The 26,548-nt window shown below is 50.6% G+C and overlaps 1 protein-coding gene and 1 pseudogene across 1 annotated transcript; one reads left to right on the top strand and one right to left on the bottom strand.

Annotated features, from left to right (window-relative positions):
- Positions 1-2,339: 2,339 nt before the first annotated feature.
- LOC109264729 (UBX domain-containing protein 2B-like) lies at positions 2,340-10,715 on the bottom strand (annotated as a pseudogene).
- Positions 10,416-26,169, top strand: STK11IP (serine/threonine kinase 11 interacting protein). Its single transcript, XM_019445819.2, is given in 26 exon segments — positions 10,416-10,520; positions 10,689-10,774; positions 13,273-13,478; positions 13,677-13,751; positions 14,048-14,143; positions 14,525-14,632; positions 14,750-14,821; positions 15,903-16,029; positions 16,263-16,366; positions 16,501-16,569; positions 16,571-16,597; positions 16,833-16,874; positions 17,048-17,188; positions 17,387-17,471; positions 18,045-18,383; positions 18,789-18,994; positions 19,704-19,820; positions 19,922-20,099; positions 21,865-22,095; positions 22,209-22,312; positions 23,258-23,355; positions 23,449-23,627; positions 23,848-23,929; positions 24,144-24,214; positions 24,769-25,016; positions 25,761-26,169. Coding segments are annotated over 25 exon segments (3,216 nt in total). The 5' UTR covers positions 10,416-10,520; positions 10,689-10,713; the 3' UTR covers positions 25,911-26,169.
- Positions 26,170-26,548: the final 379 nt, after the last annotated feature.

Genomic DNA, 26,548 nt, shown 5'->3' with positions numbered 1-26,548 from the left:
GAGTAAGGAGATGATCCTCCTCTAGAGCCTCCTGAAAAAAATGCAGGCCGGCTCTTACCTGGATTTTAGCCCAGCGAGACCCATGGTGGATTTCTAACCTATGGAATTGTAAGATGGAAAGTCTGTGTTATTTTAAGCCACTAAATTCGTAGAAATCTGTTGTGGCAGTAATAGGAAACTAATCAGGAGTAGTGACCAAAGAAGACATGGTATCTGGGAAGAAGAGAAAGCTTTTCTATCATTCCTGATGTAGCCCACCTCATTCAGGAAATGCTTGGGTTCCGCAGAAATGCAAACACTTACGGAGGTCATTCCTTAGATCCAGTGTGTCTGACAGAAGATACATTGCTGAGTCTCTAGACTGGTTTTGTCCTGGAGTAGAATATATTTTGAGTTGAGCAGTTCGAACAGTTTTCAGGATATACAGTGGGTCTCCTAGAAGACTGTGTTGAGTGAATGTGATCAGGACAGTCTCTGGGAGGGACTGTAATGACTCCATTTTAAAGTGCTCTTGGGGCTCCTGGCTGGGTCAGTCAGTGGAGCATGTGACTCTTGATCTCAGGGTTGTGAGTTCAAGCCCCGTGTTGGGTGTAGAGATTACTTAAAAATAAAACCTTGGGGCGCCTGGGTGGCTCAGTCAGTTAAGCGTCTGACTCTTGATTTCGGCTCAGGTCATGTTATTGATGTTCTTGAGATGGAGCCCCCATGTTGGGCTCTGCGCTGATGGCACGGAGCTTGCTTGGGATTCTCTCTCTCTCTCTCTCTCTCTGCCCCTTCCCTGCTTGTGCTTTCTCTGTCTCTCTCTCAAAAATAAACATTAAAAATTATTGATAAAATTATTAACATTAAATTATCAAATTAAAATTAAATTATTAAAATTAAAAATTATTTTGGATGTTTATTTATTTTTGAGACAGAGACACAGCATGAGCAGGGGGAGGGGCAGAGAGAGAGAAGGAGACACAGAGCTGTCAGCACAGAGCCCGATGCAGGGCTCGAACTTATGAATCGTGAGATCATGACCTGAGCCCAAGTCAGATGCTTAACCGACTGAGCCAGCTAGTGCCCTAAAAAAAATATTAAAAAATAAATAAATAAAAAATAAAACCTTAAAAAAAATAATTAAAATTTATCACATCTTTTCAAGAACTGTTGACCTTTATTTCCTTTTATTTCTGGTTTATGATGGTCACAGCTCTACAAAATAGAATCAAACTGTACTTTTTGATACTATTAATGTAGTTAAATCAGTAAGTAAAAAGGAAGCATAAAATCTTGGGACACCTGGGTGGCTCAGTCAGTTAAGCATCCAACTTCATTCAGCTCAGGTCATGATCTCACAATTGTGAGTTCCAGCCCCGCATCAGGCTTTGTGTTAACAGCTTGGAGCCTGGAGCCTGCTTCAGATTCGGTGTCTCCCTCTGTCTCTCTGCCCCTCCCCAGCTTGCTCTCCGTCTCTCAACAAAATAAATAAAAAAACAATAAAAAAGTTTTGAAAAAAGGAGGCATAAAATCTAAACAGGAGAAGTAATTATTATCTGATCAAACTATTTCAAAATAAGAATACAGATACTTTTTGGTATATATCACAGAAAAACTTTCAACTTAATTTCCTAAAAAAATTTCTTAATGGCTGTTGGTCAATGCAGCATTAAGAAACTGTAGTGCAAATTCTACCAAATACATTTATCACAAAGGGGGTTTGTTCATTTTTCTGCAAATAAATGTTGTTACATTAACAGTGAACATGTAACAGATTGGGTTGCCTGGATGTTTAAAAGCTATCACCATGGGGTGTGTGGCTGGCTCAAGAGGTAGATAGAACATGCAACTTGATCTGGGGGGGGAGGGGGTCCTGAGTTTGAGCCTCTGCTAGGTGTAGAGTTTACTTAAAAAACAAAAAAGCTATCCCCATAAGCCAGCCCTGCAACTAAAAACTCAAACATATTAATCTCAAGATTCATCCTTAGTCCAATATTATCTATACCAAGGCTGGAAGACCTTAATAATAAGAATAAAACCAAAATGTATTTATAAAAGCACTAAAGAGGCACCTGGGTGGTTCAGTCCGTGAAGCATCCAACTCTTGATTTCGGTTCGGGTCATGATCTCTTGATTTGTGAGTTCGAGCCCTGTGTCCAGCTCTGCGCAGACAGTGAGGAGCCTGCCTGGGATTCTCTCTCTCCCTCTCTCTCTGCCCCTATCCCACTCATGCTCTCTCTCTCTCTCTGAAAATAAATAAACTTTAAAAAAATAAATAAAAGTAATAAAAATCATTTGTTTTAATGTTGAAAGTATTTTCCTTACTAATATGGCACATACTCTTTCCTAGCCTTTAATCAGCTATTTGGAAATGAAGTCACGAGAATAAAGTGAAGACTTGGAAATTCAGGATGAGACTGTGCAATAAAGTCCCCAACATCCAGGAAACTGTCTGGTACACTATTGTATCTTCATATCAAATGACTGTCATCTGCTAACCCAGATGGAATTCTTTTTTTTTTTTTTTAATGTTTATTATTGAGAGACAGACACAGAGCATGAGCAGGGGAGGGGTAGAGAGAGGGGGAGACATAGAATCTGAAGCAGGCTCCAGGCTCCGAGCTGTCAGCACAGAGCCTGATGCGGGGCTCGAACTCATGAACTGTGAGATCATGACCTGAGCCGGAGCCGGTCGCTTAACCAACTGAGCCACCCAGGGGCCCCTGAATTTTTTTTTTTGAAGTAATCTCTAGGGGTGCCTGGGTGGTTAGTGGGTTAAGCGTCCAACACTTGATCTTGGCTCAGGTCATGATCTCATGGCTTGTGAGATGGAGCCCCGAGTGGTGCCGGCAGCTTGGAGTCTGCTTGGGATTCTCTGTCTCTCTCTGTCTCTCTGTCTCTCTGCCCTTTCCCCACTCTCTCTCCCTGTCTCTCTCAAAATAAATAGATAAACTTTAAAAAATAATTCATAAAAAAATAAAAATAATCTGTATGCTCAATGTGGCTCTCAAACTCACGATCCTGAGATCAAGAGCCACATTGTCTACTGATGGAGCCAGCATGGCGCCCCTGGATTTGAATTGGGTTTTGTTGGCCCTGAATCATCAATAAGAACAACTGCATTAAGTATTGACTTCTCCTCCTCTTCTGGGGAAGAAGGTGTACTGACTATCTCAGGTGTAAGGCTTCCAAAGGTTTGCCTTTCTCCACGGAAAGCCTTGAACCTTATTCTAGGCTATAGGTATTCTTGATCTTGACCATTCTCCATATCCAAATTCACTTGGTCACCATGAACCAGTCACTGAAGTTCCAGGGGAGTCTCTTTTGAGAACTTCTGCCAACAGTAATGTCACTTTAAAGGATTTCTAGTAGAAGTTGCTGAATTTCAAGCATACACGCAGAGTCACCCTTAACAGATTCCAGAAATTGAACATTTGTTGGATCATTGTATGGTTTCAACTCACCATCATCTAAACTGAAACTGTTATTGAAACTGTTTTAAGCAAAATCTGAACATCTTGTGGCTGATTTGGTCTATAGATGTATTCATTCCTTACAAAAGGAATGCCCCAACCTGTACCTTCTACATGCAAATGACTTTTGTTTGTCATCACTCAAGGCTCACGTGGCTTCTTTCACAGGGACATCCAATGTTCCCTCGCTTCTTTGAAAAGTTCATTCACAACTTTTCCAGCTGAAAGTTGAATTACATGTGATCTTCTGTACTCATGTTCGTTTGCACAGCACCTTACAGAGAAGTGATGTGGTCAGCACCTTAACCAAGGGAACATATCTTCAATAGCAGGAAAACCTTTGATGTAGTCTTCATGGTCTTTTATTTATTTATTTAAAAAAAATTTTTTTTAACGTTTATTTATTTTTGAGACAGAGAGAGACAGAACATGAATGGGGGAGGGTCAGAGAGAGGGAGACACAGAATCTGAAACAGGCTCCAGGCTCTGAGCTGTCAGCACAGGGCCCGACGCAGGGCTCGAACCCACGGACTGCGAGATCATGACCTGAGCCGAAGTCGGCCGCTTAACTGACTGAGCCACCTAGGCGCCCCTTCATGGTCTTTTAAAGACTGTAACTTTAGGCCTATCAAATTTGGAAGATTTGTATTTCTGCCCAGGCCAATTTCTTTCTTCCTTCCTTCCTTCCTTCCTTCCTTCCTTCCTTCCTTCCTTCCTCCCTCCTTCCCTCTCTCTCTCTTTTTCTTTCTTTCCCTTTTTCTTTCTTTCTTTCTTTCTTTCTTTCTTTCTTTCTTTCTTTCTAAATGTTTATTTATTTGTTTTGAGAAAGAGAGAATACAAGCAGGAGAGGGGCAGAGAAAGATTGGGAGACACAGAATCAGAAGCCGACTCCAGACTCCGAGCTGTCAGCACAGCCATGCAATCACAAAGCCATGAGATCATGACCTGAGCTGGTGGTCACTTAACCGACTGAGCCACCCAGGGGGTCCTGAGTCCAATTTATATCTTGATACATCATCACTTAGGTTGTTTTCAGGTTTCTTTATTTTATTTTAAAAATTTTTATTTATTTATTTTTATTTTAGAGAAAGAAAGCATGAGCGGGGGGAGAGGGGTGGAGGGAGAGAGAATCTTACGCAGGCTCCACGCTTGGCACAAAACGTGACACAGGGCTCAATCTCATGACCCTGGAATAATGAATGACCTGAGCGGAAGTCAAGAGTTGAACACCCAACTGACTGAGCCAGCCAGGCACCCCTGTTTTCAGGCTTCTTTGTAAGGTCTTCACATTCTTATTAAATTCTGCAAATCCTGGGGTGCCTGGCTGGCTCCATCAGTAGAGCATATGACTCTTGATCTCAAGGTTGTGAGTTCAAGCCCTACATTGGGTATGGAGCCTACTTAAAAAAAAAAAAATTTGCAAATCCTGTGTGCTTGGGGGCCTTGGCCCTGTGACCTCCTCTCCTATCTACCCTGTGGGCTAGGCACTGCCCTTGCCCTCTCCAGCCAGCCCCCCCTGCTCTTATCCTTTATTGTTTTTTCTTCCTCCCTCCCTCCTTTGTATGTGTGGGCCTATTTTGTCCTACATTTTAGTTTGAATGAATTTACTAAAGTCTTTGCTTACCATTGCTGTTTGCTCCCTCACTTCTTCCTCTTGAATTCATTTTTTTCTTAATGCTGATCTATCCTCTTTTTTTTTTTTAAAGTTAATTTATTTATTTTGAGAGAGACAGAGACAGTGCGAGGGGGAAAGGAGCAGAGAGGGAGAGAGAGAATCCCAAGCAGGCTTTGTGCCGTGAGCATGGAGCCTGACATGGGGCTCAAACTCACTAACCGTGAGATTATAACCTGAACTGAAACCAAGAGTCAGACGCTTAACTGACCGAGCCACCAGGCACCCCACTTTTTTTTTTTTTTTAATATTTTATTTTTAACTAATCTCTACACCCAATGTGAAGCTTGAACTTACACCCTGAGATCAAGAGTCGTATACTCTACTGACTGGGCTAGCCAGGCGCTCCTACATTAATTTTTATATCCTTCGTATATTTTTATTTTTAACCATTAGGGATGAGAGCAAGAGGCTGCAGCCTGTATTCAGCTTGCAGTCTGGGACTGGAACCATCTCCCCAAAGCACTATCTCTACCATAACACGCATCATGCATATGGTAGGCAGAATAATGGCCTCCTCCCTTCCCTCAAGATGTCTGTGTCTTAATCCCTGGAACCTGTGCAAATATCATGCTAGATAACAGGGGAGAATTAAGATTTCAGATGGAATTAAGGTTGCCAATTAGCTAACTTTACAATATGGAGAGTATCCTGGGTTATCTGGGCGGGCTCAATGTAATCACCAGGGTCCTTAAATGTGGAAGAGGGAGCCAGAATAGCACCAGAAGGATGGATGTGAGAAAAGCCCAATTAGCCATTGCTGGCTGTGAAGACAGAAGGGGGCCAGGGAAGTGGGCAGCCTCTGTAAACTGGAAAAGACAAGAACGCATATTCGCCCCTGGAGGCTCCAGAAAAAAACGCAGCCCCACTGCCACCTTTATTTCAGCCCAGTGAGATACATTTTGGACTTCTGACCTTCAGAACAGTAAGGTAACAAAGGGGTGCTGTTTGAAGCAACTAAGTTTGGTGTAATTTGTTACAGCAATAGGAAGTGAACACAATGTTGAAATGTGATTGTTGGTGTCTGTCCTTCCACCTCACTGCCAGCTTCTTTAAAAAAAAAAAAAAAAAATTATGTTTTTATTTTATTTTTGAGAGAGAGAGACAGAGTGAGAGCCGGGGAGGGGCAGAGAGAGATGGAGACAGAATCTGAAGCAGGCTCCAGGCTCTGAGCTGTCAGCACAGAGCTCGACGTGGGGCTTGAACTCACAGACTGAAAGATCATAACCTGAGCTGAAGTTGGACGCCCAACTGGCTGAGCCACCCCTGCGGCCCTCACTGCCAGCTTCTTGAGGACAAGAGCCATACTGTTGTCTCCTTTATTTACACGGAATCCAGCACAGGATCTGGCATATAGTCAGGGCTCAGTAAATATTTGTGGAACCGGTGAAAGAATGAAGACCTGCTTTAACTTTTTGAGGTTCTACTCGGGCTCTGAGATTCCAAAGCGGCTACTGCCTTTCCCTTTCCCCAGGCCCTTGGAGACCCTCAGCCCTTTGATCTCACTTTTCTCTAGTTTCCTTGCCCCATTGATACAAGTTTCCCGTTGCACTACTCCACTTCCAGATTCCTCCCTTGTTGTGGACTCTTCTCTCCAGCTTTGTGTGCAGGAAGAATTGAGATGGAAGGCACGTGTCACATAACGCACCTGACTCTGCCATCAGGCTTATGCCTGAAACCAACGTTTTCTTCTTTTCCAAGATTCTGCTTGCTTTCCTGTCTTCTCCGTAGCTGCCTCCAATCCGGTTTCCTATCCAGCTTCTGATGAGGAATAGAGCTTTCATTTCATCTCTTCCTTTCTGTTTTCTGGATTAACCTCAAGGTTCCCATCTTTCTTCCAGCGCTTCTTAACCCCTCCCCATATGATTCTAGGGGTTTCCGGCAGAGACAATGTAAAGAATTAAGGCACTCTCAAGGACCTCAGGTTTATAAAGCCACTCAGGGACTCCCTCAGTTTATTTTATGCAGCACTGCAAAATCTGCTCAGGCTGGGCTCTTCTAGCTGCTGTTGGGTCACTGCGATATTGTTATTTTGTTACTTCCCTTTCAGTCAGCCATTCTCAGGCCCTGGCTTCTCTAATCTCACGCTGAGCTTGGCTTCTGCTTCTCTGGCTTTCTCTTCATGAGCCTTGTGTTCAGTCTCTCCTGGAACCAGGCTCTGATGGGCTCGCTTGGTCACCGTCTAAAGCAGTGTTCTCATGCCAGACCTCCTGTAATGCTGCTGATTTGTCCCATATGTCTGATTCTGGTAACCGGGCCAATTCCTGGGCAGTCTTTTGTGGCTAGGTCTGGTATCAGAGCCAAGAGAAACAATGTGTGGTAACTTATGCAGAAAGAGCTGCCTCTGACCACTCAATCCTGGGGCCATCGGTGCCAGGCACAGGGCCTCTCTAGCACAAACTCCTTTACCACAGCACTCTTTTTTTGCAGGTGATATTCACACCTCTTCATTCTCTTCCATTTGCCCCCCTTTCCCACTCCATGAAGAGGTTGGTGAAAGAAACAGATCATCCAATTTCACTCTCCCTACCCACAACCCAGTTTCAAGTGTGAAATTTTCATTTTGGAGGAAACCTTAGGTCTCAGTCATCTCATCTGCTGTGGGAGGTTGTAGCACCACAGCAGTGAGGTCTATATCTAGGACAATGGTTCACGTCCTAACCAGGAATCATTACTCTGTTGCCCTGTGGGCTATAGTCTAGGGGCCTGCATGCTCCAAGGTACCAGATACAATCAGGCTTTGGACTAGGACTCTGACGTCTGTATTATCTGGTAACTAACTTTGTCATCATTTTCTTCTTTTCTTAAAAAAAATTTTTTTTTAATGTTTATATTTGAGAGAGAGACAGAGGGTGAGCAAGGGAAGGGCAGAGAGGGAGACACAGAATCTGAAGCAGGCTCCAGGGTCTGAGCTGTCAGCACAGAGGCTCAAACCCATGAACTGTGAGACGGTGACCTGAGCCGAAGTCGGATGCTTAATGGACTGAGCCACCCAGACTTCAGTTTTTTAAAAAAGGTTTTGCCTTGGGGCATCTAGGTGGCTTAGTCAGTTAAAGCATCTGAACCTTGATTTCGGTCCAGGTCAGGATCTCACAGTTGTGGAGTTCAAGCCCGCCTGGGGCTCTGCACTAAATGCAGAGCCTGCTTGGGATTCTTTCTCTCTCCGCCCCTCCCCCACTCGCGCTGTCTATCTCTTAAAATAAACTTGAAGAATAAAATAAAAAAGCTTTTGTCTTCCTCAAGGTTCTTAATGGTAGCAATTTACAGAGACACACTCAGACTAATTTAGGCAAAAAAAAAAAAATTGGGTAGGAATTCTTTGGAAGGTGGCCAAGGCCTCTCCCGCAGCCTGAGGGCAGAAAGGGGAGTGGGCCTCCCGCGGGGCCTGGAAACAAGAACTGCTTAGTCTTCCCTTGTTGCTTCTCTCAGGGGATGTTTTCCTTTCCCTCCATAGTTCAGTTTTCTTTGCTGCTCTCTGTTCCACTTTCACATTTCTGGGGGGCCAAGGGATGGAGAGCAAATCTGGCTACAGGGGTCTCTCCGTATTAATAGAGCAGTTCTCAGAATCTGTGGGCTGGCAAGACACTCCTGAAAGATTTCAAAGCACTGTCAAGTCAGGAATTTCAAAACAATCTCTTTTTTTTTCATTTTTTTTTTAACGTTTTATTTATTTTTGAGACAGGGAGAGACAGAGCATGAACAAGGGAGGGTCAGAGAGAGGGAGACACAGAATCTGAAACAGGCTCCAGGCTCTGAGCTGGCAGCACAGAGCTGGACGCGGGGCTGGAACTCATGGACCGAGAGATCATGACCTGAGCTGAAGTCGGCCACTTAACCGACTGAGCCACCCAGGCGCCCCAAAACAATCTCTCTTCTTGCCTAAGAGGGTTACCGTTGGCAGTGACAGCTATGGGAGAACCCTCCCTTCCTAATTCCAGGTGATGGATGAACAGAGATTGACAACCATCATGGCTCTGGGATTAACAATTCGACAAAAATATATTGAGACCCTACTCTTCCTTTGTATACTGCTCTACCGTTCACTACGTGCTTCCACTTACTTCATTTGACTGCCTTTTAGGCTTTTGGCTCAGATCACACAAGTATGTGATAAACGCTAAATTGTCTGGTTTAGAGGCAAAAATTGCCATTTCAAATATTATGTCTTTAGAAAAATAGATCCTTCAAATTTTGCAACTTGAGATAAAGGTAACTATAGTCTCACCCTCAACTGGTAAAGGATTCATTTGATTTTCCTCTGTAGAAAAGGAATTTAAGAAAGGCACTTACTTAATTAAGGCACAACACTCCCTGAAAAACAAATCGTTACATTTTTCTTTAATCTAGCTCAGTAGTTGATGTCTTTTTTTTTTTTTTTTAATGTTTATTTTGAGAAAGAGAGAAAACACAAGCGGGAGAGGGGCCAGAGAGAGGGAGAAAATCCCAAGCAGGCTCTTCCGTGGCGTCAGCGCAGAGCCCCACGCAGGGCTCCATCTCACGAACCTTGAGATCGTGACTTGAGCAGAGATCGAGTCCCAGGCTTAACCAACTGAGTCGCCCAGGCAACGGGAGGTCCTCTTTTGACCAGGAGCAAGGTGAAAGCTCTAATGGGAACTTGGAACCAGGAAAATTCGGCAGTCTTGACAAAATTGGTTACTAATTGAAAGACCTTTGCAGGTAACGGAGCCTCTGTGAACCTTTTTTTTTCCAAAGCTGGCCTAACAATTTTTATTCACGTGTTACGAGACGGAACGCGGTAAAAACAAGAGACCTGATACACGTGGAGCATTACCAATCTCAGTATGAGAGTCTGACATTGCTGAAGGAAAAAAGGACAGAGTCTGGAGGGACGTTAAGGAAAAACCGTCAAAGGGGCACTCCAGAAGAGGCAAATTTGCCAGCTCCCGCTTTCGGCAGATACCAAAAAAACTCCTATGGCGGACTCGCTCTCCTTTAATTGGAAAACAAGTGTTCGCTTTGGCCGAGTCCTTTCCTCACTAAGAGAAAATTCCGTTTCCCAAAACTTTGCTTCCTCGCCCAGTCTGCAAACAACGAGTCAGGTTTGTTTTCCTCACAGGGGCCGCGGCAAGCCGAGTGGAAGTCCCTTGCCGAGCGGAGCCCACGAGTGGGGCGGGGGTGGCGGTGGAGGTGGCGGCTCCCCTTCGGGCGGGGAGGGGCCGGGCCCAGCAGGTCGGAGGCCGAGGGACCGCCCCGTCCGCACCCAGACCCCACCGCCTCCAGCCGACACGTCTGCACGACTTAGGGCGTGGTTTCCGGCAGCGCAGGCAAGCTTTCCGGTTGTCCCGCTTCCCCGCCTTCCTTCCGGGGCGGGACTTCCCGTCCATTATTGATAGGCGCCGGGCTGCAGAGTTGGTGGAAGGAGCACACAGGAGGTCAGTTTGGGTGGCTAGGTCTTATGCCCCTCGAAAGGGTACCCGGAAGGATACTCTTCCTCGCTCTCTCTCTTACTTTTTTTTCCCTGCGAGGTCTCGGCTTGCTCGGACGTCCTAGGCTTTTGGTACTACCACCCACCTGAGGCTCTTCCGCTTCCTCTTTCTCAGGCTCCGCCCCCAGCGTCCCGTGGCCATGACGACCGCCCAGCGGGACGCCCTGGTGTGGGAGCTCGCCGGGCTGCTGCGGGAGTCTGGTGAGTTGATCTGGGGGCTGGGGCAGGGTGGGGGTGCACCCTGCCTTACAGAGACACTCCCCCTAGGAGTCATAGAATTACAGCTGTTTAAGGTCACGAGGGTTCGAGCGGCAGTTCATTTTTTTTACTTCTCTGGGGTTTTTTCTCTGGTGCCATTGCTTACAGTGTCCTTTGTCTTTGACAGTTCAAACCTTAGCCATCCTTCGAGGTCCAACTCCAGTACCACTTCCTCCATGCGTTCTCTGATACTCTCAGAGGAAGGTGATCATTACTTGGCTGTAAGGCTCTGGAGACCAGGGACTAGTATAATCATTGCTGTGTGGCAAGACCCTTCGTATAGTTAAAAGCACGAGGTTTGTTGGAGTCAGATTCACTTGGGTTGGAATCCCAACCCTCTTTCAAACGTGGCGAAGTTAAGTTTTCTGAGCTTCAGTTTTCCTCACCAGCAAAATGGCATAATGATTGTACTTAACTCAAAAAGTTGTCGAGGGGATTAATTTGAATTCATGTAAAGCACTTAGGACAGTGTTTGCATAATATGTAAGGGCTCAAAACTGGTAGCTGTTTTTACTAGAGTTTCTTCTTTCAGGACTTGGGCATGGTGGAGCCACACTGGTTGTTCAGTATGTGGTTGACATTAGTTGTGGTACAACAAGCCTTGGCTTTGAGATCAGACAGAAGTACCAACTTCCTATCACCTATATAATCTCAGTTGATATTCTTTTCTAAGCTCTCATTTTCATATCTGAAAGAGGTGGTCAGTAGTGCTTCTCTTTAGGAGATTTTAAAGAAGTTTAAATGAGGTAACAAAGTTGTCTGTCACATACTACCCAATTCATGTTAGCTGCCTTCTAGCACTCTGTACTCCCATTGATGGTATCTGTGGAATCTCTGTTTGTAGCAGTTTCAGTTTCTGGCTTGTTTTATTAACTGTGTATGTATTTTATCTCTTGTAGACTGGGGGGCTCTTTGAGGGTGGGAAGAGTCTTTGAACCCTGTCTGCATCTATCCTTAGTGTCAAGTACATAGACCATCTTTCAAGTAAGGTTACAGGATTTATTGGTTTGTTCAGACAAATCTGACCTGGTGCTCCAGGGGTTAGGCATGATGGTGTGTGTGTGTGTGTGTGTGTGTGTGTGTGTGTGTGTATGTATGTATTGCTATAAAGAGGTAGCTAGAGAGAGAGATTTATGGTGATGGAATAGTTTTGTATTTTCATGGTGATGTTGGTTATAGGAATCCACACCAATGACAGTGGCATAGAACTATACGGATGAACTATACGGATGTACATATATACATCATCAGTTTCCTGTCTTTGATCTCTTACCACATTTACATAAAATGTAACCATTGGTGGAAACTGGGTGAAGGGTATAGAGTACCTGTCTGTAAGATTTTTGCAACATCCTTTGACTCTGTCCTTGTTTTTATTTAAAATATTTGTTTATTTTTGAGAGAGAAAGAGGGAGAGCATTTGTGTGCAAATAGGGGAGGAACAGAGAGAGAGAGAGAGACAGAATCCCAAGCAGGCTTCACGCTGCCAGGGCAGAGCCTGACCCAGGGCTTGAACTCACGAACCGTGAGATTATGACCTGAGGTGAAATTAAGAGTTGGACACTTAACCGACTGAGCCACCTAGCACCCCTATATCTTGGTTTAAAAAAAAAAAAAAGTAAAAAAAAATATTTCTCTGTGCCTACCTCATAGCTATACTTTTTTAGGTGCAGTGATGGGTACCAAGGTGATCAAAAGATGCCCTCAAGGATGACAGTCTCGTTAGAGCAGTTTTAGCATAGAGATCAAGAATAGTACCAATGCTATAACGAGCGGTTATTCTTTTTATGACGTGCATTTTAGGATTGTTTGAAAGTTTCTGCAGGTGTGCCTATATTTCAATCAGAAAAAGAAGTAAAGATGAAACCAACACCTGGGGCACCTGGCTGGTTTAGCGGTGGAGCATGTGACTCTTGATCTTGGGGTCATGGGCTTGAGCCCCATGTTGGATGTAGAGTTTACTTAAAAAAAAAGAAAAAAGATGAGACACATTACCAGCTTTTATGTAAAATGAATGATTATGGTCTAAAAGTACAGCAGTGTGACACAGTGAGAAAGAAGCCTGCCTGGAGGAGGTAGGTCTCAAGCTGAGCAGAGTGGAAGGGAATATCAGAAAACGAGGAAGCTGTGAACCACGCTGACTGTATTCCCAGCATCGTGAGTAGGCCAGACTCTCTTGAGCAGATGGTGAAAGAAAATTTGGAAAAGTCGGTTGGATGTAGTGACACGATTTCATATTTCAGGCTGAAGAGTTAGGACTTTTTGGGAAGATAGAGGGGAGCCATTGAAGACTTTTGGGCGGGGGAGGAGATAGTATGATCCTGGCAGTGGGAGATTACAGTGTGGATTGGACTGGGTGTATCCTGGGGTCGCAGAGTCTTAGGATAAAGGGAAAGACCCTTTTGTTATGCTCTCCTTCCTGTCCGCCCCTTTCCCTGCAGGTGATGTGGTCCTGTCTGGCCGTAGCACTCTGAGCCTGTTGACTGGCACCCTGCAGCAGCTGAGCCACGTGTTTGAGCTGCACCTGGGACCATGGGGCCCTGGCCAGACAGGCTTTGTGGCTCTGCCCTCTCATCCCGCCGACTCCCCTGTCATCCTCCAGCTTCAGTTCCTCTTCGATGTGCTGCAGAAAACTCTTTCACTCAAGGTCCTGGGGTGGGAATTGGGTAGGATGTACACAGGGCCCAAGAGCTGGGGGTGGGTACATGGGTGCAAGAAGTCTGCAGGGCCCAGAACGAGGAGATGTGAGAGCTGTGGGTGGCTGTGCCCAGGAGGAGAGGTTAAGGAAAGGGAGATGTGCTGGCCTCAGTGACATGAGTGGTTTTTTCGTTTTGTTTTGTTTTAGCTGGTACATGTCCCTGGTTCTGGCCTCCCAGGGCCCATCAAGATTTTTCCCTTCAAGTCCCTTCGGCATCTGGAGGTATGGAGTGTTGGATGCTGGCACACAAAACCCAGCTTGGGACAACCTTTTGGGAATGGAGAAAGAGAGACGGCCTCTTTTGCCGGGGGTGGGGGGGGGGTGGGGGCAGGGGGGCAGGCCTGAGTGTGCCCATTGCTCTGTGGCAGTGTGACATCTGTCTCGTGTAACGGTTCCCTGAGTCATAGTTGGCCTTGTCGACTTTTCCCTCCCTGTAAAAGGAGGGAAAGTGAGGTGAAGCGTCTGCCTTTTGTGAAGTTTTGTCTCCCTCCTTCCTGCCCTCCTTTTCTCCACCGCAGCTCCGAGGTGTCCCCATCCATTGCCTTCGTGGCCTCTGTGGCATCTACTCCCAGCTAGAGACCCTGATTTGCAGCAGGAGCATCCAGGCATTAGAGGTAAGGAGAATGAAGGCTGGGCCCGGATGCCCTGTTCTGAGGGACATAGAGGACCAAGCTCTGACATTCCCTCTTTTTTGCAGCCTTCCCTGCCTCCTGCTTCCCTCTGGACAGTGTCCTTGCCCCCTTTGCTCTGCTCCCAGAGCACTATGTATCTGTTTATATGTTTATGGCCACACCTACCCTCTTGTATTCAATATTCCCATGTTTGTCTCCCCATTCTCCCCAAACGAACTCCTGGGGGCAGGGCCCTGGGCTTTCTTTCAGTCTGCCTCTGCAGACCGACTTTAATATATAAAGAACGAATGAATGGCTGGGAGACAGCGTGGCCTTGCATTGGGGAGGAGGGGACAGTGGTGGTAATGGAGCACCCTGTCTCAGGAGCTCCTCTCAGCCTGCGGTGGTGACCTCTGCTCTGCCCTGCCTTGGCTGGCTCTACTCTCTGCCAACTTCAGCTACAACGCACTGACTTCTTTAGACAGCTCCCTGGTGAGTGCCTGAGAGGGAAGGGAATTCGGGGAAGGACAGGGACAGGCCCTTAGGGAGGAGGGCCAGCTGGTTGCATGGAGGTGTCTGATTCTCTGCTGCTTTTCCCATGCCCCCCAGCGTCTCTTGTCAGCTCTGCGCTTCCTGAATCTGAGCCACAATCAAGTGCAGGACTGTGAGGGCTTCCTGATGGTGAGTATGGGCAGGCTGGTTGGGGCTGGCACCACATGGGTCTCTGATTCTGCTCTGATCCTCTCTCCTGGACCTGCTTTTGCTCCCACCTTCGTCTTGTCCCCCGCCTTCCCCCAGGTGGGGCTGCATCCTGGAGGCAGTACTGTTTGAGAACTCAGGCTCTAGCATAAGACAGGCCAGCATTCAAATCTCAGCTCCTAATCCTTGTGTGATTTGGGACAAACTAACCTCTGAGTTTCTTCACCCATCAAGCAGAAGTCATAGGAGTACCTGCTTGTGTAGTATTACCGTGGGTGCGAAGGTTGTGGGATGTTGCTCAGCCTATGCCTAGCTCAGAAAAGATGGCTTCGGGAAGATGGTGAAGAGCCTTCTCCCGCATCTCATAGTCAGGGGTAGCCAAAGTCAGACACTAGTTAATGTGGTGAGAACAGACTTTAATCCGTAACGCACCATTGGAGTAGTAATAAGCTATCGTGGAATGTAATCAGCAGTAAAACTATTTTAATTGGTAGTAAACTTCAGCGTGAACTGAATTCCAATTCAGTTTGTGCAGAGATTACTGGGACCTTTAAAGGGAGAGTGAGGGAATGGGGCCGGGGAAGACAGGGGCTTGAGCAGATTGTCTCCAGTTAGTTTGCTCAGATCAAGAAAGTAGAAATGTACAGAAAGCAGGAAGGGGGCATTGGTCCATATGAAACCCATCTGGGTCTGGGTTTGCTAACCAGTGCTTGCCAGAGTTAACTTCCTACCTTCCCACAGAGGCTGGGACACAGGGGCTGTATCTTCAGGCATTGGCTGCAACAAACTAAATTCTCCTGGCAGCCTGGAGTTTCTCTAGGACGGAACGGAAGGGGGTTGGAGTTGTCTTCCCAATGATGTGACCTTGAGCTATTAGGAACTATGCCAGTATTTGTTCAAGTCTGTTAACGTGGTGCGGGGAGGGGGGGTGGAGGACTGGATGAATCATTTGTGCTGAGAGTACGCAGTCTTTATAGGCCAAGGTTGAGGCCTGCTTGAAGGCTCAGAGGAGCCCGGCTAGAGTCTGGTCAAGGAGAGAATCTTTGTCACCAACCCCTCTCAGGACTTGTCTGAGCTCTGCCATCTGGACATCTCCTATAACCACCTGCATATGGTGCCAAGAATAGGACCCTCAGGGGCCGCTCTGGGGACCCTGATACTGCGAGGCAATGAGCTCCGGAGCCTGCAGGGTGAGTGGGAATTTGGGGAGGGAAGTGGGGGGCCAGAGAGTAGGCGGGGGCACACAGGGTTTTAGGGGCAAAGTGAGACCGAGAGTGGTCCGGGAACCGCATGCCTCCAGGGCCTCATGTGGGTCTACGGGTAGGTCTGAGATGCCCAGGCTGGTCTTTCCGCTGCATGTCCCCCAGCACCCTGCCCCCTGAACTCACCCACCTGTCCTTCCTCCCTTCTCATCTCTACCCAGGCCTGGAGCGGCTGAGGAACCTGCGGCACCTGGATGTGGCGTACAACCTGCTAGAAGGACACAGGGAGCTGTCCCCGTTGTGGCTACTGGCTGAGCTCCGCAAGGTGAGTCTTGAGCGTTTCCGGGACTTGGGAGCCAGCTGTGCGCCTCTCCCTCCCTCCTGGGCTGATTTGGTGAGTGCCCTTCCTCACTCAGGGAGGCTTGAGGCCCATCTCAGTCTCCCCTTCCTGCTCTTCAGCTCTACCTGGAGGGGAACCCTTTGTGGTTCCACCCTGCGCATCGGGCGGTCACTGCCCAGTACTTGTCACCCCCGTGTCAGGGATGCTGCAGCCGGCGTGAGTAATCTTCTCACATCCGCTCTGCTGTCCCTTTCTTGCCTGGTCCTGCCCTCGCCCCCTTGTGCCTCTTTCTACCCCATCCTTGGGTGAGGGGCCATAGCCCCGGACTCTCTGCTTGTTACGCTGTTGCTCCTCGCTGAGCCTAGTGGTCCCTGGGCTGAAGGGTTTCCCTGCGTGGGCAGGCAGGAACTCTACCACCAACACGACCCCCTCCTCTTTTGTCTTTGCTCAGTTCCTTCTCGATGGGAAAGTCTTGTCACTGACTGACTTTCAGGTTAGTATGCTGGGAGCTCTGGGAATAGGATTGGTTTGGGAGGACATGAGGGGTCCCAGGGTAGGGGTCTTTCTGGGAAGCTGCAAAGTAGGGCCTGTCCTCTGGCTAGCCTGGCAGGGCAGAGGTGTACCTCTGGCTCCAACCTTTCTGTCCTTCCTGTTGTCACACCCCAGCTCTCCACATCCTCCAGCTCCATGGCTCCACCTGTGCTCTGGCCAGCAGGGAGTACTGTTGAAACCTCAGGTGGCCCTGACTTGAGCGACAGCATCTCCTCTGGGGGCGTTGTGGCCCAGCCCCCACATCGTAAGGTTAAGGTAAACGGTGTCCTAGGCTGCCTTGTGCTGGGGTTGAGTCCCTTTAATGGGTGCTCTGGTTTATCGATGGGCTGAAAATAGTAAGGCCTTGTCCTTGGTTGTGAGTGGGGCTTTCTGGGTAGGTTGGGTGGGTGGCCGTGGATGGCAGGGTGGGAATCCCTGGCTTTCATAGAGCATGGGCCCTCTGTCCACCTTCAGAGCCGAGTCCGTGTGAGGCGAGCAAGTATCTCAGAACCCAGTGATACAGACCCAGAGCCCCGTACTCTGGACCCCTCCCCGGCTGGTAAGTCCGCCATGCTCCCAGCTGCCCTTGCCCAGTCCTGTCTTCAGTGCCCTGTCCCAGTCTTCTCGGTAGAACGATTCTGTCTGTGGTGGAGCACAGCATTATAGAGGGCCTCGTAGGCTTTCCTCTTTCTTTCTAATTTAGGGAAAGGAGAAGAGACCACTCCTGGGCAGCATTTTCCAAGGTGTTTTTCAAGGAACGTGAATTTTGTAGGCTGTCGAAAGGTCACTTGATGACTAGATTCCGTGGGAACTTCTGGGCTAACCAAAGTCAAATAGACGTCCTCCTTCTAGGACGTCTCAGGACCTCCAGGGTGCCCCCTTGTATCTCGAATCTCCCAAACAGTGGATGTTGTGTGGTTCCAAATTGCACACGACCACAGGTGTTCTACAGAACACGCTTCAGGACACGCTGCTGAGGGGAAGCCTTTAGTTTCCCCCCGATGCCCAGCCCCTATTAACATTACACACCTGTTTACTTCACTGTGAGGAAGAGTTGCAGAAGAGGTCGGGCTCGGCGCGGGTTGTGGTGGGGGCGTGGGCTCGCTCAGTGGTGCTCTTCCCACTGGCCCAGGGCAGTTTGTGCAGCAGCATCGGGAACTTGAACTCATGAACAGCTTCCGGGAACGGTTTGGCTGTGACTGGCTACAGTATAGGAATCACCTGGAGACCTCTGGGACCCCGGTTCTGGCTGCCTCCCAGACCCCTGCCCTCAGCACTCTGTGCCCAGACACCCTGAGCCCAGGGTCCGTGCCTGGGCCTCCCTGCCCAGAGAAGGAATCACCGCAGGAAATGGCAGAGGAGGTCAGGCTACGGCCGGAGCCCCGGGAAGAAGAGGTGGTGGAGGAGCTGGTGAAGGAGGAAGAAGGAAAGGAGGAAGACGAGGAGGAGCAGGAGCAGAATGAAGTGGAGGGTGAGTTGTGAGCGCTCAGTGCCCGTCAGGGAGACGGGGCCCGGTGCTGGTGGCATATCTGGGAGAGTTAGGAAAACCCAGACTGGGGATAGCTCACCCCTGCAGTCTTTCTTCATGTTTATTTTTGAGAGAGAAACAGAGGGCGAATGGGAGCGGGGCAGAGAGAGAGGGAGACCCAGAATCGGAAGCAGGCTCCAGGCTCCAAGCTGTCAGCACAGAGCCCAATGTGGGGCTCGAACCCACGGACTGTGAGACCATGACCTGAGCCAAAGTCGGACGCTCAACCGACTGAGCCATCCAGGCGCCCCTGGCTTACCCCTCTTGGATGGAAGGCCACCCCTTGGGAGGGCAGAGTCAGGGATACCTCTCTTTTCTCATGGGGCTGCTCCCCTGATCTCTCCTCAGCGGAACTGTGTCGCCCCATGTTGGTGTGTCCCCTGGAGGGGCCTGAGGGCGTGCGGGGCAGGGAATGCTTTCTCCGGGTCACTTCTGGCCACCTGTTTGAGGTGGAACTCCAAGCGGCCCGGACCCTGGCACGGCTGGAGCTCCAGAGTCTAGAGGCGGCTGAGGTGGAGCCCGAGCCTCGGACCGGGAGAGAAGCGGTGCTCGAGGTGAGCGGTGGTGTTAGGGGTCCTGGAAGAGGGGCTGGGCTTTTTGCAGGAGCCGACTCGGACAGCATGGCTGTTGGGTGCCAAGCACCGGGACTGCGAGTTTCCCACAGTCGCTCGTTGGCTCTTGGAGCAGAAGAGGGAAGCTGCGGGGGCAAAGGCATGGCCCCAGGCAGCCTGGGAGGCTGGGCTGCTGAGCTGGAGTGTGGATGCAGCAGGAGCATTTTCATGACATCCAGAGCTACTGTTGTCTGCCATGCTGTCAGTATAACCGGAATCCCTCTGGTCCACTCTCTACTCTCTCTTCCTTTTTCTTTTCTTTTCTTTTTTTTTTCTTTTCTTTTCTTTTCTTTTCTTTTCTTTTCTTTTCTTTTCTTTTCTTTTCTTTTCTCTTTTCTTTTCTCTTTTCTTTTCCTTCTTTTCTTTCTTTCTTTCTTTCTTTCTTTCTTTCTTTCTTTCTTTTTTAACGTTTTTATTATTTGTTTTTGAAAGAGACAGAGACAGAGTGTGACTGGGGGAGGGGCAGAGAGAGGGAGACATGGAACCTGAAGCAGGCTCCAGGCTCTGAGCTGTCAGCACAGAACCTGCTGTAGGGCTCGAACCCACGAACCATGAAATCATGACCTAAGCCAAAGTCGGACGCTTAACCGACTGAGCCACCCAGGCGCCCCTTCTCTACTCTTTTCTACCCAGTCCCCCTCTTTGTGTGCAGGGCTCAGATCCGCTCCCCAGGGCCCCTGTCCTTGTTCTGCGTTTCTCCTATATTTGCCCTGACCGGCAGCTGCGTCGATATGTGGTGCTGGAGCCCGATGCCCATGCAGCTATCCAGGTAATGGGGCCCGGAGCGAGGCCCAGGAGGCTGGGGAAGGATTGGGAGGTCAAGGGCCAGGGTCCATTGCTCACAGCTGCTTCTGGCCAACCCTGTATCAGGAGCTGCTTGCCGTGTTGACCCAAGCAGCCACCGCGGCTCAGTGTCAGCTTGGGGAAGCAAGAGACCCGCTGAGGGGCAGACTCCAGTGTCTACGTTGTGGCCATGAGTTCAAGCCAGAGGAGCCCAGGTTGGGATTAGACAGTGAGGAAGGGTGGAGGCCTCTGTTCCAAGACACAGGTACGGGCCCTGCCCTTGGCCTTCCTGCCCACACCTCTCCCACCATTTCAGAGACAGTGGCTTTGAGGGAGGGAGTGTGGAGGGGGAACCCCAGGGAAGGGAAGGAATTGGGACCAGCTTTTCTGCCTGGAGGAAAATAGACTCATCTGTCTGATACATTTATCAAAAAAAAAAAAAAGAAAAGAAAAAGAAAGGAAGAAAGAAAAGGAGCAAAAAGAGAAATTATATTCTTTCTTTTTGAAAGTCAGGAAATACAATCTCTGAAACTATTTAAACGTACTCATTATTTTTTCATAACTTGAAGGCTCTTTCCACTTTTTCTGGCTAATATTTAGAAACTGCATAAAAGCTCCTGAGTTCTTACTGCAGTATTGGGTGTAGTGCTGTCCTCTGAGTGTGTTTGGCTGTTGAATAAGATGCTGTGGGAGTTGGCTGAGATTGTCCTTCCTTGGAAGGACTGACCTTGGAAGCTACTTCATATCGAGTGGTGCCTCATGGCATCTTTTCACACTGTGTTCTTTAAAGGGAGAGATTTTTTCCACTGTAGATCAGTCAAAAAGTTATGTCTTTGAAGACATTAAAGAAGAAAGAAATATTCTTGATAACGTCTGTGTTGAAACGTATGACTTTTAGTAGCCACTTTTTTCTTCTTGGCAGCGGCTAGAGCAGAGGTTTAAAGTTTATTGAGAAAATAGACCCCTTTCCACCCCCCTCTCTAAACCTCCCTCCCCAGAGGCCCAGAAGTACAATGTATACAGTGGAAAGAGCCCCATCCCCTCTAAGACCTTTCTGTGGTCCACAGGGTCACATGGCCCCTGGGGTCCCTTCAGTGGGTCATTATTATTGAACGTTCCTGTGTGTTACGTCCTCTTTTTATTTGAGCCTTGGTTACCTCATCTGAACAAAGAAGGGAGTGAACTTGTCCTCTGTACTGTTAGGAGATTTAAATGTGACAGAAAGACGCCAGGCACAGTGTCTTGCACAAAGCATAGGTCCCCGTAAATGGTAGCTACCACTGCTAGCCTCAGCTCCACGGTCTCAGTCCAGGCACATTCAGTTATTAGATCGTTGCTTTCCTCATTTGTAAAATGGGGTCGGGAGAGTTTTGATTCTGTCGTCAAAAGTTCTAGCGTATGCCCAGCACGCTATAGCTGCTCAAGGAATGTTTTTTCTCTTGCTGCCGATCCCTGACCTGGGTTCTTTACCTGGTCCGTTCACCCATCCTGACAACTCTGTGAGATAGGCACTGTCATCACCCTCTGTTACCGAAGAGGAACCGGGCTCAGGGAGCTTAGGTGACTTGTCATAATTGCCTAGATGACAGCCGTTAAGTGACAGAGTCTGGAATTGGACCCATACCTGGCACCCTGCCTTCCTGATCTGTTGATTTGGAGCTTTCAGACGTGGCTGGTGGAGCATCAGAGCACATGACCAGCCTGAGGCTGTGGGAGGGGACCAGAGCAGGGCCTGGCTGAGTTTGGTCCTCTCTGAGAAGGCCTCAAATCAGAAGGTGGGGTCCATTTTGAGGAGGTTGCAGGCCATGGGTCTGGGTTTGCTGCTCCCTCACCGGGATGGAGGGTGGTTAACAGGCCTGCAGAGGGAGTGGGGAGAGGGGCGTTGGGAATGGTAGGAGTGTATGAAGCTGGAGATGTCGGCCAGGGGGAGTCCAAGAGGGGGTGGGGAACATTATGAGCGTGGTAGGGGATTGTGACACTGTGGGGCGGGGGGGGTGGTTCACAGGGACTGTGCCCATCCTTCCTTCCAGAATCTCCTGCTGTATGTCCAAACTGTGGTAGCGATCATGTGGTTCTCCTGGCTCTGTCCCTGGGGACCACCAACAGGGAGCACAGGGAGGGAGAGCAATCGCCAGCTCCCTTGCAGTCCACCAGCACTGTCTGTGACCCTTCTGACCACAGTGACCACAGCGACAGGGCCGACCCGGCCCCGTCTCAGGCACCAGGCTCCCGAGATCACCACAGTTGGAGCCTCAGTCCCCGTGAGTAGAGGTGAAACGAGACAGGGGTGGTGTTTGCGGGAGGCAGGAAGTCCTGCCGGGGAGGCGGGATGGCGCTGTGGCAGCCAAGGCTGACGGCCCACTGCTGCCCCCAGCCCCTGAGCGCCATGGCCTCCGCTCCGTGGACCACCGACTCCGGCTCTTCCTGGATGTTGAGGTGTTCACCGATGCCCAGGAGGAGTTCCAGTGCTGCACCAAGGTCTGCGCCAGCCCGGCACTGCCCCGCGCCTCTCACTGACCAGGGTGTCCACTCGCTGCCAGCGCAGCAGATCGTGTCAAGGCAGTGGTTCTGGAAGCACCGGGTCCGGTTCCCGGTTTCAACTCCAGTGGTCACGTGCAGCGTGGCTGTGATATCGGAGTCTCAGTTGTCACTGCTCTGCAACGGGGGTAGCAGGGCCTGCCTTACAGAGCGTGGTGGCGTCAGTGAGGGCCCGCGTCACAGCTGCCTAGCACAGCACCTGGCGCCTGAGGGGGACCTCCCGTTGCTGTTGTAGATCTACGATGTCACTGGTTCCTCTGTGAGCATCTAGCATGTGCAGGACACTAAGGGTCTAGGGTGAATCGGTGTCGCCAGCCGTCTTACGTTGTGGTGTGAGAAACCCGATGGTCTGGAAAGGGCTGGGATCGGGCTGAGTGAGGGAGCCTCTCTTTGGGGAGCCGATCTAAGGTGTAATCCGGGTCTTGAAAAAGGAGTTACAGAGTAGGAGGTGAGGATCTGGGGGGAGGAAGCAGCACGTAGGTGGGGGCCTGAGAGAGGAGCTAGTGCGTGGGGAAGACTGCTGTCGGGGCAGCAGGAGGAGGGGGCGGGAGGGGGCGGGTGTCCTGAGAGGAGTCTGAAGAGGGAGGCAGGGGTCAGCTGAGGGGCAGCCTCAAGTGCCCGCCAAGGGGATTGGACCCGATCCCAAGGGCCGCAGGAGCCCTGAGGCAGGGGAGTGGCAGTCTAGTTTGCTTTAGGACGGTCCGGCGGAGTGTGGAGGGTGGGCCAGAGGGGGCACGGTGCCAGGCAGGGAAACCCGCTGAGCCCAGCTGAGGGTCAGGGTGCGTGAGCACCGGGGGGAGGGTTGAGCACAGCGAACCTGTTCTCAGCCTGGCAGCCTCCTCCCTGGTCCTCCCTTGCTTCTCATTAATTTTCCCTGCTCCTCAGGTGCCCGTCGTGTTGGCAGGTCACCCTGGGGAGTTTGTGTGTCTTGTGGTGGTGTCTGACCACAGGCTTTACGTGTTAAAAGTGACAGGGGAGATAAGGTGAGTGAGCGGGGCCGCCAGGGTCAGGGCGGGGCCCCCTTGGGTCTCACGCCACTCACTCTTCGCCACCGCTTTGGCCCTGCCTCTCTTCAGCGGGCCTCCGGCTAGCTGGCTACAGCCAACCCTGGCCGTCCCCCTGCACGACCTGAGTGGCCTCGAACTGGGGCTGGCAGGACAGAGTCTGCGGCTGGAGTGGGCTGCCGGGACAGGCAGCTGTGTCCTGCTGCCCCGCGATGCCAGACATTGCCGGGCCTTCCTAGACGAGCTCACCGGTGAGAGGGGGGGAGAGGGAGAAGGGAGGTGCAGGGAGGGCAGGTGGGGGCTGCCCGTGTCTGGCAGCCGCAGTGGAGACAGACGGGTACCGGGACTCGTCCCTTGTAGAGGTTTCTGAAATCTAGAGATTGTGAGAACGGAAGGTGTTGAGTGGCGGAGAGGGTGGGGTGGAAGAGGTGGGGTCGCTGAGGTTCCCTGTCCCTGGCCGGCTCGGTCCAGATGTCTTGCAGGCTCTGCCTCCTGCCTGGAGGAGCAGTGTCAGCGCCACAGAGGAGGAGGTAACCCCGGAGCACCGCCTCTGGTGAGTGGATAGGAGGCCGAGGCCGGGCTCGGTGGCCCATGCGGCCGCTCTTGGAGCACAGGCCCTCTCCACCAGCTCCGGCTGCGGTTAGGCCCTGAGCACCTGGGCCTGCCACCTGCCCTCACGCCTGCACCCCCCTGACCCAGCTCTGGTCCCTCCTCCCTGCCCTTCTCAGTATTTTCTGCCCCCCTCGCTGACCACACCTTCTCCCCAGGCCTTTGCTGGAGAGGGGCTCTTCCTCGGAGCCTCCCCTGTTCTTCTACCTTCGGGTGTTTCTGGTCGAAGGTAAGGCTTCGGTACCTCATCTTGTCCAGGCCGCTGGCTACGCAGGCTACGCGCACCCCCCCTCCCCCCCCCCCCGCCCCATACCTCTCATGCCGTGGTAGCAATTTTCAGCTCCTGGAATCCGGACTTCCTCTCACTCACAGGCACACCCAAATGACAGCCTCAGTCTTCCCGGCCTCTCTGAGGGGGGCCAGGAGGTTTCCTGGGTCCTCAGTTGCTCAGAGACCTTTGCTTCCGGGTATGGGCTTTCTATGAAGTGGAGCCTATTGGCTGGGTCTGCTCCACCTCATCCTGTCAGAGGAGGCGAGTGGATCTTTCTTTCTGAGTGGGGTGGGTGGTGGGGCAGGTTCCCTTTGTCTTGGGCCTCAGGTTTTGGAAGCTAGAGATGCCTGGAGTTTGGAGAAGGCTGGTCCCTGGCCTCCAGGGGCACAGGCTGCCCTCTGACCACCTCAGCAGGGTGTGGTTCACTCCTCTCAAGCACACTGGGATGCTGCCCCAGGGATCTGGGCTCCTCTGCGGCTTTCCATCCTGGGCCTCGCCCTCTTTCCCTCTAGGCCCTGCAACCTGCCCTGTGTCCCTGTTGATGACTCTGTCCACCCTGTACCTGTTAGAGGAGGACGTTGCAGGGTCCCAGGCAGAGCCTCCTCTTCCAGCACCATCTGGTGAAGCTTCTGAGAAGTCCCTGCCCTTGGGGCTGGGCCCTTCTGTGCATGTCAGGGAGCAGTGGCCACTCAGCAGCCTGAGCTCGGTGCTGCTGTATCGCACGGCCCCGGGGGACCTGCGACTGGTCTTCTATGACGAGGTGTGTTTGTGTGTGTGTGTGTGTGTGTGTGTGTGTGTGTGTGTGTGTGTGAGAGAGAGAGAGAGAGAGAGAGAGAGAGAGAGAGAGAGAGATGACGACAGGGGTGGTGGGCAGTGTGGGAAATGAGTCTAGGAGGGCTGGGCATTGGAGGCAGTGTGGATGTGATGGGCAGTCATGCTGGAGGGAGCATGGAGAAGTGGGGTGCAAGGAACTGGGAGGCTCGCTGGGTGTCTGGATCAGCAGCAGGTAGAGGCGGGGGAGACAGCCACGGAAACCCCATGGACCTGGAGCCTGGCTTTGTGTTGCCTGGGAAGCCTTTCATGACGCACCGGCTGCTGCTTGGAGTTCGTGTTCGATTGGGCCCCAGTGCCAGCCACCTGGTTTTCACAGCCTCTGTGGGAGGAGTACTCTCATTAGGCCTATTGCAGATGGAGAAACTGAGGCTTGGGGACATTAACTTACTTGCCTGGGTCACAAGTGGTAGATGCAGAAATTGAACTCCAGCCAATTCCTTGGAATTAACTCCAGAACTTATATTCTGAAAAACAGTGGATTAAAAGAACAAGATAGTAAATGTGAAAGCCTTCTGGGGGGCCTCCAGTAAGTGTTGATTGTGTTCTGTTTAAAAAGCTCAAAGTCAGGGTCTCCTACAGGGAGTGACACAGGCTTGGGGAAGGAAAGACGCCTTTGAGTCGGGCGGTGGGTCCTCTGTGAGCCTCACCTCACCGCTACTTTGTCTGCCAGGTGTCCCGGCTGGAGAGTTTTTGGGCACTTCGGGTTGTGTGTCCTGAGCAGCTGACGGCCCTGTTGGCCTGGATCCGGGAGCCCTGGGAGGAGTTGTTTTCCATCGGACTCCGGACTGTGACCCAGGAGGCTCTAGATCTTGACCGGTGAGGCTTCCTTGCCGACCCCGCTTTGGCCTTAGGAGCCACGGCTGCAGACTGTCTCTCCAGACTCTGGCTGTGGACTTCTCCAGCCTTTGGATGCTCAGAGAGGCCCCAGAATGACCCAGGAAAGGGTCATCTCACCCAAGGGAAGGGTGAGAGAAGTTGCCTGGCCTGGTCTGGCCCAAGGGGTCAAGCTAAGTGGTTAGTAGGAACGTGTCTCCTGCACAGTGTCTCAGGTATCAATAAATTGTTTCCATTCCAGAGGCCGTGGAGGTATTGACATGTGTCATTCATGCAGCCTGTCGCTCCTTTCTCTCTTCTAACAGAAACTACCCCACCCATAGGTCTCTCTCAGTGGACAGCGCAAGCAGCCTTGCTTTTTCTGTGAGACCCCATCTCCAACCCCACTCTGCCCTGGCTGATGGGAGCAAGTAGGACCCCTGACTCATGGGCCCCAGTCCTCAGCCAGTAGTGCCTGTTACGGGGCCTGATGTGGAAATCACTGCCTAACGAACAGTCGGGCCAGTTTGATTCTCACTGTCTCGGATTACCGTTGGGAACTAATGAAGCTCTCAGGTCATTGGCAGGAGGTGCCCGATATGAGACGGTGTCTGGGGCGAGGGTGTGTGGAGTTGGGCTGTGGAG

Source organism: Panthera pardus, unplaced genomic scaffold (assembly GCF_024362965.1).
Source record: "Panthera pardus isolate Hobbes unplaced genomic scaffold, ASM2436296v1 HiC_scaffold_10, whole genome shotgun sequence".
Taxonomy (NCBI): domain Eukaryota; kingdom Metazoa; phylum Chordata; class Mammalia; order Carnivora; family Felidae; genus Panthera; species Panthera pardus.
Note: the sequence above shows the minus strand (reverse complement) of the source record. Positions and strands in the feature narration are given on the sequence as shown.